Source organism: Chionomys nivalis, chromosome 15 (assembly GCF_950005125.1).
Source record: "Chionomys nivalis chromosome 15, mChiNiv1.1, whole genome shotgun sequence".
Classification (NCBI taxonomy): domain Eukaryota; kingdom Metazoa; phylum Chordata; class Mammalia; order Rodentia; family Cricetidae; genus Chionomys; species Chionomys nivalis.
Window position 1 is genome coordinate 6,081,465 of NC_080100.1, and position 15,656 is coordinate 6,097,120.

General features: G+C 43.4%; 1 protein-coding gene across 4 annotated transcripts in view; it reads right to left on the reverse strand.

Annotated features, from left to right (window-relative positions):
- Sema5a (semaphorin 5A) overlaps window positions 1-15,656 on the reverse strand; it is a 432,689-nt gene that overhangs the window by 43,901 nt on the left and 373,132 nt on the right. For all 4 annotated transcript variants that reach the window (XM_057789435.1, XM_057789432.1, XM_057789434.1 and 1 more), the window contains one exon: window positions 5,621-5,768. In XM_057789435.1, coding sequence (XP_057645418.1) covers window positions 5,621-5,768 — 148 coding nt within the window. The remainder of the gene's footprint in view (window positions 1-5,620; window positions 5,769-15,656) is intronic.

Consider the following 15,656-nt stretch of genomic DNA (forward strand, 5'->3'; position numbering starts at 1 on the left):
TATACTATAAAATATTCAAATCACACTACTAGATTACTTACACTCAGCAAAATGTTAATAGTGTCAGAACTTGGGATAAAAATATTTTTAAAAATAAAATTACAAAGATGATCTCTAGTGTCCTACAGAATATGCCAACTTATAGACAGCATAATTATCTTAAATTTTTAAAAACACATGAGCCAAGAAAGAGACACAGCAGGTGACCTGGTTGTGAACCAAACTTGTGACCAAACACAGGAAGATGAAGCAGGTGAACAGGAGACACTGTGTGCAACTCAGACATCAAACAATGAATATCACAAACATCTAAAATAATTTCTGCTCCGAGCATGAGGCCCTTTAAAACTGAACTGATTTGTACATTTCTGGCCTGAGGGAAAGTCTATGGACACTCTAGCAATAAATACAAAGTAGAGTTCAAGGCAAACAGAGAACCTGTCTATTTAGGTCCTTTTCCCTGAACTGTGTGTGTGTGGGGGGGAGGGGCTCGGAGCTAACACCGCCACCATCCCAATCCTCAGTATTGTTTGCCTGGGAGGGACCAGCATCCACAGGGACTACTCAGGAACAGGGAACAAAGACTGAACAGGGTCTTTCTCTCCCATCCACGAGGCTTCAGGGAATTAGCTGGTTTTCTATGGTTCTTGACTTTCTCATTTGGGAAATAGGGAATATGTGTAATGTCTTGTGCAAGTCTGCTATTTTGCAATGTGCTAAGACAAAAACAAGGGATATGAAATCCTGCATTATTTTGTCCATCAAAATCCACCTAAGTTCTATTTACCAATTTCGCTAGCTTCTAAATTTATTCACAGTGTCATCCCTGGATAAAAATACACTCGAGTGTGTTCACCCTTCTCTGATTAACTGTCACAGAATCACTTTCGATGATATTGATTTCAAGGTCTTTCTTCTCAACCTTACAGGGTCCTTTGTGACCCTTTTTTACATCTAGGACACAAATATGTCCTTTGTTCCCTGTTGATATTTTAGATCATAGCTTCTGGTCCATGGCTTCATCTTTTGTATGCTATTTCTGTAATAATACAATACAGGCAGCACTCAGTCTGTTTTATTCTTTGAATTATTTTTGTTGTATGTAAGGCTGCCTTTATTTTTTCCCTATAAAGCATCTACTGCTCTTTGAGGGGATTTGGGTTGCATTAGCTTAAGAAGCAACCATACTCACACAATACAGCTTTTGACACTTGGTATATTCTTTCTTTCCTGTGTTTTAACCTTTAGCCAGACCATCAGATTAATATTTTTGACACGAATTCCTTTCCTTTTCATTTTTATTCTCACGGTAATCTCCTTACAATGTTGCCATCATAGGAAGAGAGAGGCAGGCCACTGTTATTACTAAAACTCAAGAGCGTCTAAGGCATGGAGTTATTGGAAGCAGGTAGGTGCTGGGAAGGGAGAACCACTATTTTTTGAGAATGCAGTCAGTGGGAGTTTGCCCTGACGCCAGTGGATGACCCCACACCATGCCCATGAGGGCAACAATGATTGGATTTAGTGGGTTCTTTAAAAAAAAAAAAAAGGACATAATTTTGAGAAATGAGGTGTATTGGGGAATATGAAAAGAATTGGAGAGGATACATAGGGGTATATACATATTTCATTGTACACATGTATGAAATTCTCAAAATAAAGAAAAAAATTTAAAAAATCAAGGGTACTTATGAATGACAGATCAAAACATAAACACAAACCAAAAAAGAAGAAAAAAAATCTCCTTTTTCTTTATTTTAGGATATGGTTAATAATAAAAGAAAAGCCAGGTGCCCCCAAATACAGTATGCAAATGAAATCTTTGTATTTCACATATTAGAGCATTAGATCTAGTCTAGTTCTCTACTGATCTGCTGGCATCTTGTGATTGGGCAGCCTCGTTAACTTCTGTCGGGTTGAGCTTGCCCATCTTCAGGAAGAGTCTTTAATGAGAACTGCCTCTGCTAATTCTGGAAACACAGAGTGTGCACGTTTTTTCCCCCAGTTCAGTGTGTGGCATGCAGGAGCTGCTCAATGAGAGAGAAGCATCTCTGTGTGGAACGTGAATCAATGTACATAGGGACCATTTAATTCAAATGTATATTTGATATTATACAGTGTCATAGTTACCTTTAACTGCCAACTTGACACAATTCTAGAGTCACCTTGGAGCAGGAAGCCTCAGCTGTAGAATTGCCCAGATCAGACTGGCCCATGGACATGTCTATGGGGCATTTTTCTAACAGATAATTTATAAAGGAGAGCCCAGATACTGTGGGTGGTGCAGGCACTGGGCAGGTGGGACTGAGTAGTAAGGTTGCCGAGTCAGGCAGAGGAAGCAAGTCAGTAAACAACACTCTTCCATGGTCTCTGCTTCAGTTCCTGCCCTGTCCCCAGCTTCCTTCAGTGACGGAATGTGACCTGGGAGCTGTGAGAAGAAGCACTGTCCTTCCTCCCCAAGGAATTAATCTGTCTGTCAATGTCACCACTGACATCAACTTACAATAAGAACGCTCCACACTGTTCCTGAGCTCTTCGGTCTTAAAGAGTTTAGAATGCAGGTATTTGGTTAACTCAGGACACTTCTTTCATAGTTTTCTACAGGAAATGTACGTGCAAGGACAGAGAGCCCACACCAATGGCACAATAGAGAACAGGAGAAGTTGAGTTAGTTCAGAAAAGAGCGAAGGTTTTCAAAACATTACATATGTTAAGTCTTCAGGGATTTGCATTTATGTATAATAACCAATTTTATTTTATTTTATTTTATTTTTTTTGATTCCAATTAAAAGTTTATTTTTTTCATTAATTAATTAATTTAATTATTAAAGATTTCTGCCTCTTCCCCGCCACCACCTCCCGTTCCCTCCCCCTCCCCCAATCAAGTCTTCCTTCCTCCTCAGCCCAAAGAGCAAGCAGGTTTCTCTGCCCTGTGGGAGGTCCAAGGACCACCCACCTCCATCCAGGTCTATTAAGGTGAGCATCCAAACTACCTGGGCTCCCACAAAGCCATTACATGCAATAGGATCAAGAACCCATTGCCATTGTTCTTCAGTTCTCAGTAGTCCTCATTGTCCATTATGTTCAGCGAGACCGGTTTTGTCCCATGCTTTTTCAGTCCCCGGCCAGCTGGCCTTGGTGAGTTCCCGATAGATCATCCCCATTGCCTCAGTGTGTGGGTGCACCCCTCGCCGTCCTGAGTTCCTTGCTCGTGCTCACTCTCCTTCTGCTCAACCCACTGACTGGGAGAAGATCTTCACCAACCCCGCAACTGACAAAGGTCTGATATCCAAAATATACAAAGAACTCAAGAAATTAGACCGTAAAAGGTTAATCAATCCAATTATAAAATGGGGCACTGAGCTGAACAGAGACTTTTCAACAGAAGAAGTTCAAATGGCCAAAAGTCACTTAAGATCATGCTCAACTTCCTTAGCAATCAGGGAAATGCAAATCAAGACAACATTAAGATACCATCTTACACCGGTCAGAATGGCTAAAATCAAAAACACCAATGATAGCCTCTGCTGGAGAGGTTGTGGAGAAAGGGGCACTCTCATCCATTGCTGGTGGGAATGCAAACTTGTGCAACCACTTTGGAAAGCAGTGTGGCGGTTTCTCAGGAAAGTCGGGTTCAACCTACCTCTTGACCCAGCAATACCACTATTGGGAATATACCCAAGAGATGCCCAAACATACAACAAAAGTATATGCTCAACTATGTTCATAGCAGCATTGTTTGTAATTGCCAGAACCTGGAAACAACCTAGATGTCCTTCAATGGAAGAATGGATGAAGAAAGTATGGAATATATACATATTAGAGTACTACTCAGCAGTAAAAAACAATGACTTCTTGAATTTTGCATACAAATGGACGGAAATTGAAAACACTATCCTGAGTGAGGTAAGCCAGACCCAAAAAGAGGAACATGGGATGTACTCACTCATATTTGGTTTCTAGCCATAAATAAAGGACATTGAGACTATAATTCGTGACTCTAGAGAAGCTAAATAAGAAGGTGAACCCAAAGAAAAACATATAAGCATCCCCCTGAATATTAACCTTCATCAGGCGATGAAAGAAGACAGAGACAGAGACCAACATTGGAACACTGGACTGAAGTCTCACGATCCAAAGGAGGAGCAGAAGGAGAGTGAGCACGAGCAAGGAACTCAGGACGGCGAGGGGTGCACCTATAATAACCAATTTTAAATTTTAGCACCTGCAATGGATTCTATGTATGTATGTATGTATGTATGTATGTATGTATCTATCTATCTATCTATCTATCTATCTATCTATCTATCCATCCATCCAAATTACTTATTTTGTATGAAGGTTTTTCATGGTCTAAAGTGCGCTCAGGATCACTAATGCACTTGGTTAATAACACTACAATAACTTAACAACTGTGAAGGGGGAGAAAACTATTTGCAAATCCTAGCAAGGAAAGACCACTTGTCTGCATGTGACCTGACACAGAGCCTCGTAACCCTCTTGCTGTTCCCAAAGTCCCATTGGCTCTCTGGAGTTGTTCTGGTTTCACAAAACAAGCTTTACAGGAGCATAAAAGATATTGGTTAGCCCCAGGAAACAAGGGATGGAAGTATCAAAAACCTGACTGCAAAGGCCACTAAGAGAACGTCAAGTCAGCACTTCCCACAGTGAGTTCTCCCTCCATATCTCACGCAGACTGTGGCCAGCATGGAGAAGGCAGGCAAGGCGAGCTACCAGCCATATTCAGTGCTCAGCTGCCCCAACAGAAAATCAGGGTGCACGACTGTGGGCATTTAGAAAAGAGCATGTGCCAAGGAAATTTTGTTTGATATTTTAAAATGTTAAAGGAAATATGAGCTGCGAAGGCAGAAGGAAAACAGAACCATTAGCTGGTCTTTTACTTCTTCTGCTGTTACCAGTTCACCTTGACAATGGTGCCAGTTTCTCTGTCACCAACCAATGCCACATCCACATTGCACTCTGTGTGCCTAGGACCCCAGCACAGTGTAGTCATTCCTTCCCTCAGAACAAGTGGGGTCAGGAAAGTTTGCTAGGGGTAAGATTTTTCATAGCTCTATGTTTAGAATTGGAGGATTCTTCAGTTTATTCCAGATGCGAATACCTAATTCAAGTACTTTAAATTTTCATTAACATTTTCCTCCACATTTTCATTAACATGAACACTTGCACACCCTCTAGAGTTTCAGAGCCTTGGGGACCAGAACAAAACAGATCTAGTAATCAAGGAGCATTTGATATTTATAAAACATATAGTGTCTACAACAGAGTTGATATTTAAAAAGGAGTTGGTGTGTGATATCACCAAAACAAACAAAACCCCCCACAAAAGCAAAAAATAGAGCATTAAATGTTTCCCCATTTCATGTCTATACAACATGCAGGTTCTGCAAACCATTTCCAGTATAAAAAACATCCAGTGTTGTCAGTGGATCAAGTGTGAGCATAGTCCCTAGTGTGTGCAGACTGCCTGGTGCTAGTGTCTATCAGGAGTGTGGAGCATCTCGTGTGCCAGAGCATCTGGGCACGTGCAGAACATCCAGGAGGTTTCAGCTGATTCCTCAGCTCTGGACTGTGGGTTGGGAGTGAGGCGGGGACTTACCACATTACATCCTGCACAGTCAGGCCCATTTTCACAGGTCCTACGGCGGGCTTGAATGCCACCCCCGCACTGGGCCGTGCACCGCTCCCAAGGTCCCCAGCCTGTCCAGAACACATGCGGTGGGCAGAGCAGATGTTCATTGCAGTATCTGTGAGAAGGAAACCCAGAGGAAAGGGAGACTGTTTAGTGCCACTGGAGGCCACCAGACATGTCGCTTCCCATCCCTGTGCCTGATGTCGGACAGATGGACATGCTCTGTGTGAGGGGCTTTCTCTGTGTCTGGAGTGCTTGCACCATACAGGAGGCAGAGGGGTGCTGGCCATGCTGAGTGTGCACAGACAATGGGATACACGGCAGACAGCGAGGAGAATGCTGAACTCACAAGGCAGGATGGAACTTCCTGTGCAGCCAAGTAAAGGAGAAACAAGACAGAACAAAACCCTTCAATAGACACCCCAAAACAGGGGCAAACAGAAAATATGTAGGACATTTATCTGTTAGACATAAACATCAAAAGGTAACGTAGGCTATGAATTCAAAGGCAGCACAGCCTTACTTGGAGTTTGTTATCTTTCAATCAAGTAAGTTGACGGTCTTCTGAAGACAAAGACTTAAAGCATGGGCTTGGCCCGAGGGCCTGTGACACTTGCTGCTTAGCTTACATTTTTTTAAGTTTTTCTTTTAGGTTCTCAGAACAACTTGAAGTGATTTCCCGTTAAGAGAACAGAGGTATCTGGTGACTCTACTTTTTACTAAGGTTAGAACTATTTTAGAGTAGCTATTTCCGCACGTTTACACATACATCCACGCTGCCAACTTTGAAGTTAAGCACCCCAACTCGTCTCTGGCTCTGTGATGATTTAAGTTTTCTGGAGTCTTGAAAGCTGTCTATGAAATGAAGTGAAGGGGACAAACAAGCACAAGAGGAAAATGGACTGGTGTTCTCAAGTATTAGCACATACGGAAGAAGAATTTAACTGTAAATGTAGCAAAATTCAGTGACAACCTGGGTGATTTCCAGAATGATTTACACTCATTTGTCCACCTACTGAATCTGAACTTAGCCTCTCAGGAGTTTCAAACTAAAAGACTCCCCCTCGTCATTTTTCTCACTTGCAAGGCCAACTTCCTTAAGAAATAGGCCACAAAGAGTCAGTCCTATGGGCCGAAGACCATGCCCTTCAGGTCACCCTTGTTAACAACTGGATTCTGGAGAGTGCTGTGCACAGGTAGTCACAGAGGGATTGCTGAATAGCTGCTCAGAGTCTCAGATGAATAGAGAAATCAGACACACTCTCCAAATGTGCACAGCATACGGTGGCCTTAGAGAGTCAGGGTGATACCTTTATCATTTACTGCACGCCGAGACTGCACTTGATACGCCAATTAAAATGCATTCTGAAGTAGAAAAGAAGAGAAATGGTGACCAGAAACCACAAAGGAAATTGGGCAATTGCTCAGCAGATACTCTCACAAGGTCCAGCTGTCTTCCATCAAACAGATGGGAAACCTGATGGAGGACAGGAGACTTTGGGAATGAGTTCAGCGTGTGAGGAGCAAAGGCCAAGATGGAAGATGATGGCGGATAAGGAGTACTCGCTGGTGTTTCGGATGTTAATTAAAGGCAGAAAGGGAGAATCAAGCCAGAAAGGTAACTGTGTTGAGAGGAGAACAGAATGAATGGCATGGGCTAGAATGATGATCCGCCTTTGCCAAATCGTATAACACTAAGGAAGTATCACAGAACTCCACAGGGAAAACGGCACTATCAGAGTGAGATGGAAGTCTCATGCCTGGAACCTCATCCCACTGTTGGCAAAAGCCCCAAGACTTGAGAAACTTTCTTAGCTCATTCTGGAGTCTAAATCTAGGGGAGGTCACAAGTAGGAAAAGCCAAAGTAAGAAACACTAACCATTGGAGTCTGGATGCAGCCAAGAAAATGAGACACACTAAAGGTGAGATAGGATGGCGGTGGAGAGATGGGTGTGTGTGTGTGTGTGTGTGTGTGTGAGAGAGAGAGAGAGAGAGAGAGAGAGAGAATGGATGGCACTGGGCATGGTGGAAACATCATAAAGTTACTGTGTGATGCACAGAAGAATAATCAGGGAGTCCAGAGCTAGCAAGTGCTCCAGGGAGAGCCAGTGGGTAATGTCATGGCTGAAGGAGCCTCAAGATACTCAAGTACTACCCACGAAAGCAAGTTAGCATCTCCAAATGTTGACATACTCAGTCAACAATGGCCCGATGTATTTGTCACTCTTTGTCTTCTTAGACAAATTTTACCATAGAAAAATATGTGGTATTGCTCTCAAGATGGCAGCACGTACGGCTGATGCCTGGGTTCTTTGGGTCAAAGCCACTGGATACTCTTATGTGTCCACCTGGAGAAGGAGAGATCATGTAGACAGGGGAGAGGGAGACAGAGACATACACACAAGAGAGAGAGACTGAGGGAGACAGAGACAGAGACATACACACAAGAGAGAGAGAGACTGAGGGAGACAGAGACATACACACAAGAGAGAGAGAAAGACTGAGGGAGACAGAGACATACACACAAGAGAGAGAGACACTGAGGGAGACAGAGACAGAGACATACACACAAGAGAGAGAGACACTGAGGGAGACAGAGACAGAGACATACACACAAGAGAGAGAGACACTGAGGGAGACAGAGACAGAGACATACACACAAAGAGAGACACTGAGGGAGACACAGAGACATACACACAAGAGAGAGAGACTGAGGGAGACAGAGACAGAGACATACACACAAGAGAGAGAGAGACACTGAGGGAGACAGAGACAGAGACATACACACAAGAGAGAGACACTGAGGGAGACACAGAGACAGAGAGGCACACAGAGAGTCACAGAGATAGAGAGACACACAGAGATACAGAGACACACAGAGAGACACAGAGACAGAGATAGAGATAAAGACAGACACACATACATACAAGAGAGAGAAAGACAGGGAAAGTATAAAAATGAGTTAAAAGTGGCAAGTCTCTCCAGAGGTCTGGAGTTACACTAGGTAAATATTCATGTATATGTTGTTGCTTGGAGAGTTCCAGGAAGGAACTGCTATTTATTTTGAGAACAGGTTTTGAGAAGATGAGAAAATTCAGAACATTTCACATTTAATTCAAAATCTACACATATAACTCACAAGAGGGAGAACAAGAGAAAAGAAGACATCTCCCATTTACGAGCTGATGTTTTAAACGGATGGGTTCTTTACCCTGCTTTCCCCTAGTTTCAGTTTCAATGAACACAGATATGGGTACACACAGGAAGACGCGTACACACACACTACACACACACGTACACACACACACACACAAAACCCAGAGAAGGCAAAGGAAATCCCACTAAGAATGCCTATAAAGCCCTTGACTTTTAATGAAGAACACAGTAGCCATGCTACCACATCCCCAGAGCCAAATGAATCAGCCTGCACAAATCCTTCCTTGTACTTGCCTGCAGCGGCAGCCACCTCTGAGAATTCTCAGCATGTTATAATAATTAAAAGTCTCCTGCAGGTGACTTGTGCACGGAACATTGGACCTTGAACCAGTGTTAATCAACTATCCCTTGGGCTGGGACTTAAGGCCACCAACAACCCACCTCACCCTTTTCTCTCCTTCTCGCTCTACAGTTCCCCAATGAAGCAAGCTACATGGAGATTTGAGGAGGCGATAGCCTGCAACAGGAATCGCCAGAGGGAGGCAGAAACGACTGGGCTATCCCTGTATGCAGAATTCCAACTGACTGGGGTTGGTTAGAGTCTGGACCCTGGTGAGGGCCTCGGTCTAGATCCTCCTCAATGATGAGAAATATTTTCTTCCTGAGCCCCTTTACCTAACCCATGCTCCAACAGGCGGCCTCCTTAGAGAGCTGTCTAAGCAGCAGTAATGCTGCTATCTCTGGCTGCTTAGATAGTTACTTATTATGGATAAATATTTGCCCAGTGGGCCAGCATTTGGGTCCCTTTTCACCAGTCCTCTGGATTTAAAACAACAGGCTAAAGTCTTTAGCATATCATTGGCTCATTTGGGTTTTAAGGGTCTGAAAGCAGAACCACAGACACATTTTATGATGCATTAAAAATTAAGATTTTAATTTTTCTCATGACTGCTGTTATTTTACATTTAGAAACTAACTAATAACCTCACATTGTCTCTCTATAAATCGTCCATTTTTCCATAAACCTACTTTCTCTAAACATATGGTATTCTATAATTCCATCGAGGCTCGAGAACAGCACCAACTTCATCTTCTCATGTTTCCTTCTAATCTGGCTGAGTCCATGCTCGTCCCTCATGACAATCTGTCAGCCCCACCCCGTTGAGGCCTATGGAGGAACTGTTTTTCTTGGTTCACATTTCCTTGTTATCCCTTCACAGGCCCGTCCCGGAAGAATGAAGTTTTTTATGGCACCAGAGAACTGCGCATCCACTGAACACACCATGAGGTTTAAGACAGCACACAGGAGAGAACAGTAACTTCCGCAGTCGGCATTGCTTCAGCCATCACAGAACAATAGCATTTCCGGTAAGACTAAGATACATTCTTGTGAGTCCCGAGACCGTGATAACATATTGCGCAATCTCTGAGAGGAGCCCATGTTCTTTACCCTTCAGAACTCACAGCTCATGTGCCCCCCTGAACATGGGTGAGGCCTGTCACCTCAGGGATCAGATCAGGCAGATGTTACTTCTAGTTATGTCACATGATATTGTCATAGCTTCATTTCAAGAATGCCCCCTTTCCGACTTCAAGAAAGCAGACAGTAGGGTGTAGCATGAATTCTAATTGTTCTTAATAAATATTCAGAGTCAGCTATCAGGTGTGAAAGCGAAAGCATCAGAGAAGGAGAGCAGTCAGTCACTAGAGTTCTTACCTCTACCAATGCTCACACCAAAGGGGAGATGCTGTCCTCAGACTGCCTTCTCAGACCAAATGCCTCAGTCTGCACTGCTCCTCAGACGCATTGAGCTCCTGTCTCCTCCTGCCTTAAATTCTTCTCTCCACCCAAACATATCACTCCTGTCTCCACCTCCCTAGTGCTGGGATTAAAGGTGGGTGATCCCAAGTGCTGGGATCACCTTTGTGTGAGTTCAGTTTCTCTTTTAGAGTGGATCAAATCTGTTTAGCCCAGGGTGGCCTTGAACTGACAGAGATCTGTCTGTCTCTGTCTCCTGAGTCCTGGGATTAGAGGAGTGTGCCAACATTCCCTGGCCTCTAGTGGCTTAGCTCTGCACTCTGATCTTCAGGCAAGCTTTATTTGGTAAAACACAGACCAAATATCAATACAGTAGGATAAGTCAAGGACCTGAGAGTGGCCTTAAATTCAGATACACTGAGAAACTGAGGCCCTCATCCTGACAGCCCCATCAGACATGAAGGCTTCCCATAACAGTACAAACAAAGAAGCAGACCCTGGTCCCAGTGTGTCTCAGAGTACCAGGCCAGGGCTTCTTTAGCCTTCCAACAGCCTGCATCCAAGGAGACAGGAGTGTTGTGTTCTGGTTAGGAGCTCACAGGTGCACAAGTGATTTTACACAGTTAAGTGTGGAGTCTTATGTGCACTCTAAAACTGACCAGGTACCATGGAACTCAGTGCTAATGTAAGAGACATGGACAAGAATATTAAAAATGGCTCTGAGACCCAGAAATAGGTGGGTGTGAGAATTCTGAGAAGCAGAGGCAGCAAAAATTCTAAATCACTTTATATGGAGTATTACAAATTTAGACATTGTAGAACCCAATGGGAGGCAGGTAAAAGGAAAGAGAATGAAGAACTGTAACAGAATAACAAAAGAGACAGCTCAGTTAGAAAGTAGATAGACAAGTGGAGTAGAGACATCTCATCAGTTATACAGCAAGCACAGGAGAGGATGCTCAGCACCAGGGAGATGTTAGGAGAATCCAAATCTAAACCATATCAAGTGGAATGGTAGAAACCCAACCCAGCAATAAATAGTAAGCATTGGCAGGAATGGGGAGAAGCCAGAACTCCTGTGCTCTGTGGTGCATGGTGAAGCCACAGTGGAGGGTAGTCTAGCCCCCCTCTGAAGCAGAACATACTAGCATTGCTTTCACTAGGAGTTATTTACACAAAATAATTGGAACAGGAACTTCAGCAAGTCTGTGTTCATCCTAACAGTGTTTAAATAGGCAAGGAGAAGAAATGCCCTGAGTCCACTGATGGGCAACTGAATATGCAGAAGACAGCTGTATGCCATACATTCAGAAAGGGGCTCAGTTCTGATATAAGCTGCAACGTTGATGGAGCTTGAAAACATTATGTAAGTGAGGCAAACAAGACACCAAAAGGCAAACATTACAGAGTTTCAATTACATGTGATATACAGAATGTGAAAATTAATAGGCAGAACAGTCAGCAGGGTTTCCAGGGGTATTGAGAATGGGGGTACAGAAATCATTACTTAGTGGTAACGAGAAAGTTTTGGAAATAGGGAGATGTAATTTTTGCATACTAATGTGAATTTAATTAATGCCAATGAATTCTGCACTTAAAAATGGCTAAGTGGCTAATTATGTTGTTTGAATTTTACCAAGATAAAAAATATAAAAAGAAAATGGGACAGTTTTTATTTTTTTAGATAGGAGAATGTGGCTACAGAAAGCTACAAAGCTTCCAAAATTGTTGTCTATATTGATATGAGAAATAGGACTTCGAAGTGTGAAGGAAGTCACCCAGGCGAGGACATTTCAGAGCAAAATGTTAAGGTGTCACTGGCTTCTTGCAGCTCACAGGACAGAAAGAGAAAAAACAAGGGTGGACCATGAAAAGAACAAGGGCCAACTGGTGCCTGGATTAGACTTTGCTGATGGCAAAGAAAAAAAAAACCCTCTAAAATTAAGAAATAACTCCCAAGCATTAAAGTGCTATGTCTTTGTCACTGTTCTCTTGCCGGGAAGAGGCACAGTGACAAAGGCGATTGAAGAAGAAGACACTGAATGGGAACTGGCTTACAGCTTCAGAAAGTTTAGACCATTACCATCAGGGCAGGGAGCATGGCAGCATGCAGGCAGGCACTGGAGTTGTAGCCTAAACCTACATCCTGATCCATAAGCAGGGAGTGAGGGGAGAGGGAAAGGGAAAGAAAGAGAGACTGACTGGGCCTGACATGGGCTTTTGAAATCTCAAAGCTCATCCCCAGTGATTGACATCTTTCAACAAGGCCACACCCACTCCACCAAGACCACACCCACTCCACCAAGGCCACACCTCCTAATCCTGCTAACATTCCAAAGAGTTCCACTCCTCAGTGACTAAGCATTCAGATATATGAGTTCACAGTGGCCATCCTTATGTAAGCCACCATCTGCTGTCAGGGAAAGCTGGGGCATGCCGGCTTAACCTCTTGAGGAAAGCTCAACTGATGGAGGAAGGTCATTGGCTAATAAAGAAACTGTCTTGGCCCATTTGATTGGTGGGTGGAGTAAACAGAACAGAATGCTGGGAGGAAGAGGAAGTGAGCTCAGATGCAGGGCAGCTCCTCTCAGAGCCAGATGCGATGCAGCCAGCCCGCCAGGTCAGACATGCTGAATCTTTCCTGGTAAGCGCACCTAGTGGTGCTACACAGAATATTAGAAATGGGTTACATCAATATGTAAGAGCTAGCCAATAAGAGGCTGGAACTAACGGGCCAAGCAGTGTTTAAAAGAATACAGTTTCCGTGTAATTATTTCGGGTAAAGCTGCTACTACACTCAACAAGCTTGAAGAATGGGGGCAGACTGTGAGCATGAATGGAGTCCACGGAAGTGCAAGAACAAGGGGGTGCCTCAGGGACCCTCCTAGTCACCCAGAGGAAGCCTAGCAAGCTGCCAGCTGTTGTGTTCTCCTCATCCCAGCAGGACTGTGAGGCAGCGGAAGGCTGTATGGAAAAGATCTGGAGCTGTGCCTTTGGTTTGGTAGCGAAACCCCAAAGAGGTTTACACAAGTCTTTCAGAGCTTTTCATGAGTAACTGCAGCAACTCAGATAGAAAGAAACAAGGGAGCTAATAACAAATGTTATTGAGTAGCCCAAATTCTACTGATAGAAGGAGGATGACGCAAGTTTCACCAGCTGCAAACATCTGCTGCCTTTCTGGCAAAGGGAAGATATTTCAGGAAACTGAGCTAAGATTTCATGGCCCAGGATGCCTATATCACAAGCAACTCCCAACAGTCACCTGGCAACACTGCAGGGTTCCTGTGGAAGAAGATTTTTTTGACTCCCATTTCTACTATTTTCTTTTGAAAAGGAAATGTGCACAGCTGTTGCCCACCCCCTGCTGTATAGTGTGAATGTTGACGAGAGGTAACTTGTCTTTTTTTTTGAGCTCTACATTTTTCTCCGCTCCCCTCCCTGTCTCCCTTCCCCTTCAACCCTCCCCCAAATTCCCCATTCTCCCAATTTATTCAGGAGATCTTGTCTTTTTCTACGTCCCATGTAGATTAGATCTATGTATGTCTCTCTTAGGGTCCTCATTGTTGTCTAAGTTCTTTGGGATTGTGATTTGTGGGCTTGTTTTCTTTGCTTTATGTTTAAAAAACACTTATGAGTGAGTACATGTGATAATTGTCTTTCTGGGTCTGAGTTACCTCACTCAAAACTATGTTTTCTAGCTCTATCCATTTTCCTGCAAAATTGATGATGTCATTATATTTTTCTGCTGTGTAGTACACCATTGTATAAATGTACTACATTTTCCTTATCCATTTTTCAGTTGAGGGGCATTTAGGTTGTTTCCAGGTTCTGGCTATGACAAACAATGGTTCTATGAACATAGTTGAGCACATGTCTTTGTGGCATGATTGAGCATCCTTTGGATATATACCCAACAGTGATATTACTTTGGAGTGGAGATGACAGGCCAAGAAGCGCTACTGCAACAGGGCCTCAGACACACCTGACTTAGGTGGCGGCACTTTGAGCTTTTGGGGTATAATTGAATGGGATGTGGCATTGGGAACCCTGCAAATAGATGAGCATCATTCTACAGATGGAAGGATATGAGCAACGTGAGGACAGATAACAGAATCTAACAGAATCTGATGAGACACCAGTCAAATATACCCTGTCATGCTACAATCCCCTTCTCTGAAGATTTCCTTGTTACTAAGCCACTATGGCCAGATGAGGTTGTGTCTTGTGAACATAGCAATTAGTTCATAAGTTCAGTTTGTGATGAGTTAGAGGTCACGCTAAGAAGGCTCAATTGTCAAGGGCTTGGGGCAGTATCTGACTGACAACTTGGAAGCCTTGACAGGGTGGGACAGCAATTGCACATTGTTTACATTTGGGTCAATGGCACCATGGTGACAAAGCAGTAGAAACTAACTCAACTGGATTTTGGTTTTTCTTTTTTGGTTTTTCGAGACAGGGTTTCTCTGTGGTTTTGGAGCCTGTCCTGGAACTAGCTCTTGTAGACCAGGCTGGTCTCGAACTCACAGAGATCCGCCTGCCTCTGCCTCCCGAGTGCTGGGATTAAAGGCGTGCGCCACCACCGCCCGGCTCAACTGGATTTTGATACTTGCACCAATGTCTGCTGTATGCTGTATACTGTCTTATTGGTGACCTTTGGAGAATTGGTTCCTCGAGTAGGTTCTCAAGAAATTCATTCCAAAGAAGTATTAGAAGTAAAAAGAGCATCCATACATTCTATAGCACATGTAAAAAAAGAAGTAATGTGAAAATCCAAGGAAATTTTACTTGGGGGTAAAAGCTCCCATTGGATTAAGCCACACATTGAAAACTTTTTGCAGAAATCATTGGTGTTGTTGACAGCATTCATTGAATTTGTGGAGAGAGTTTAGTGTAATTTAAATATCACGAAAAGTAGTGATTATTTCATTTGCTTGATCCTAGAATCCTGTACTCTCCTGTCCCTTAATCCATTATCAAACAGCTCCACTGCCAGGATCAGGTAGAGTTTTTCTGATGTGTTGACCTCCCCATGTAACATGGCAACAAATTTAAGAACTGTTTGGTTAACAGAGACCAAGGCACATCGA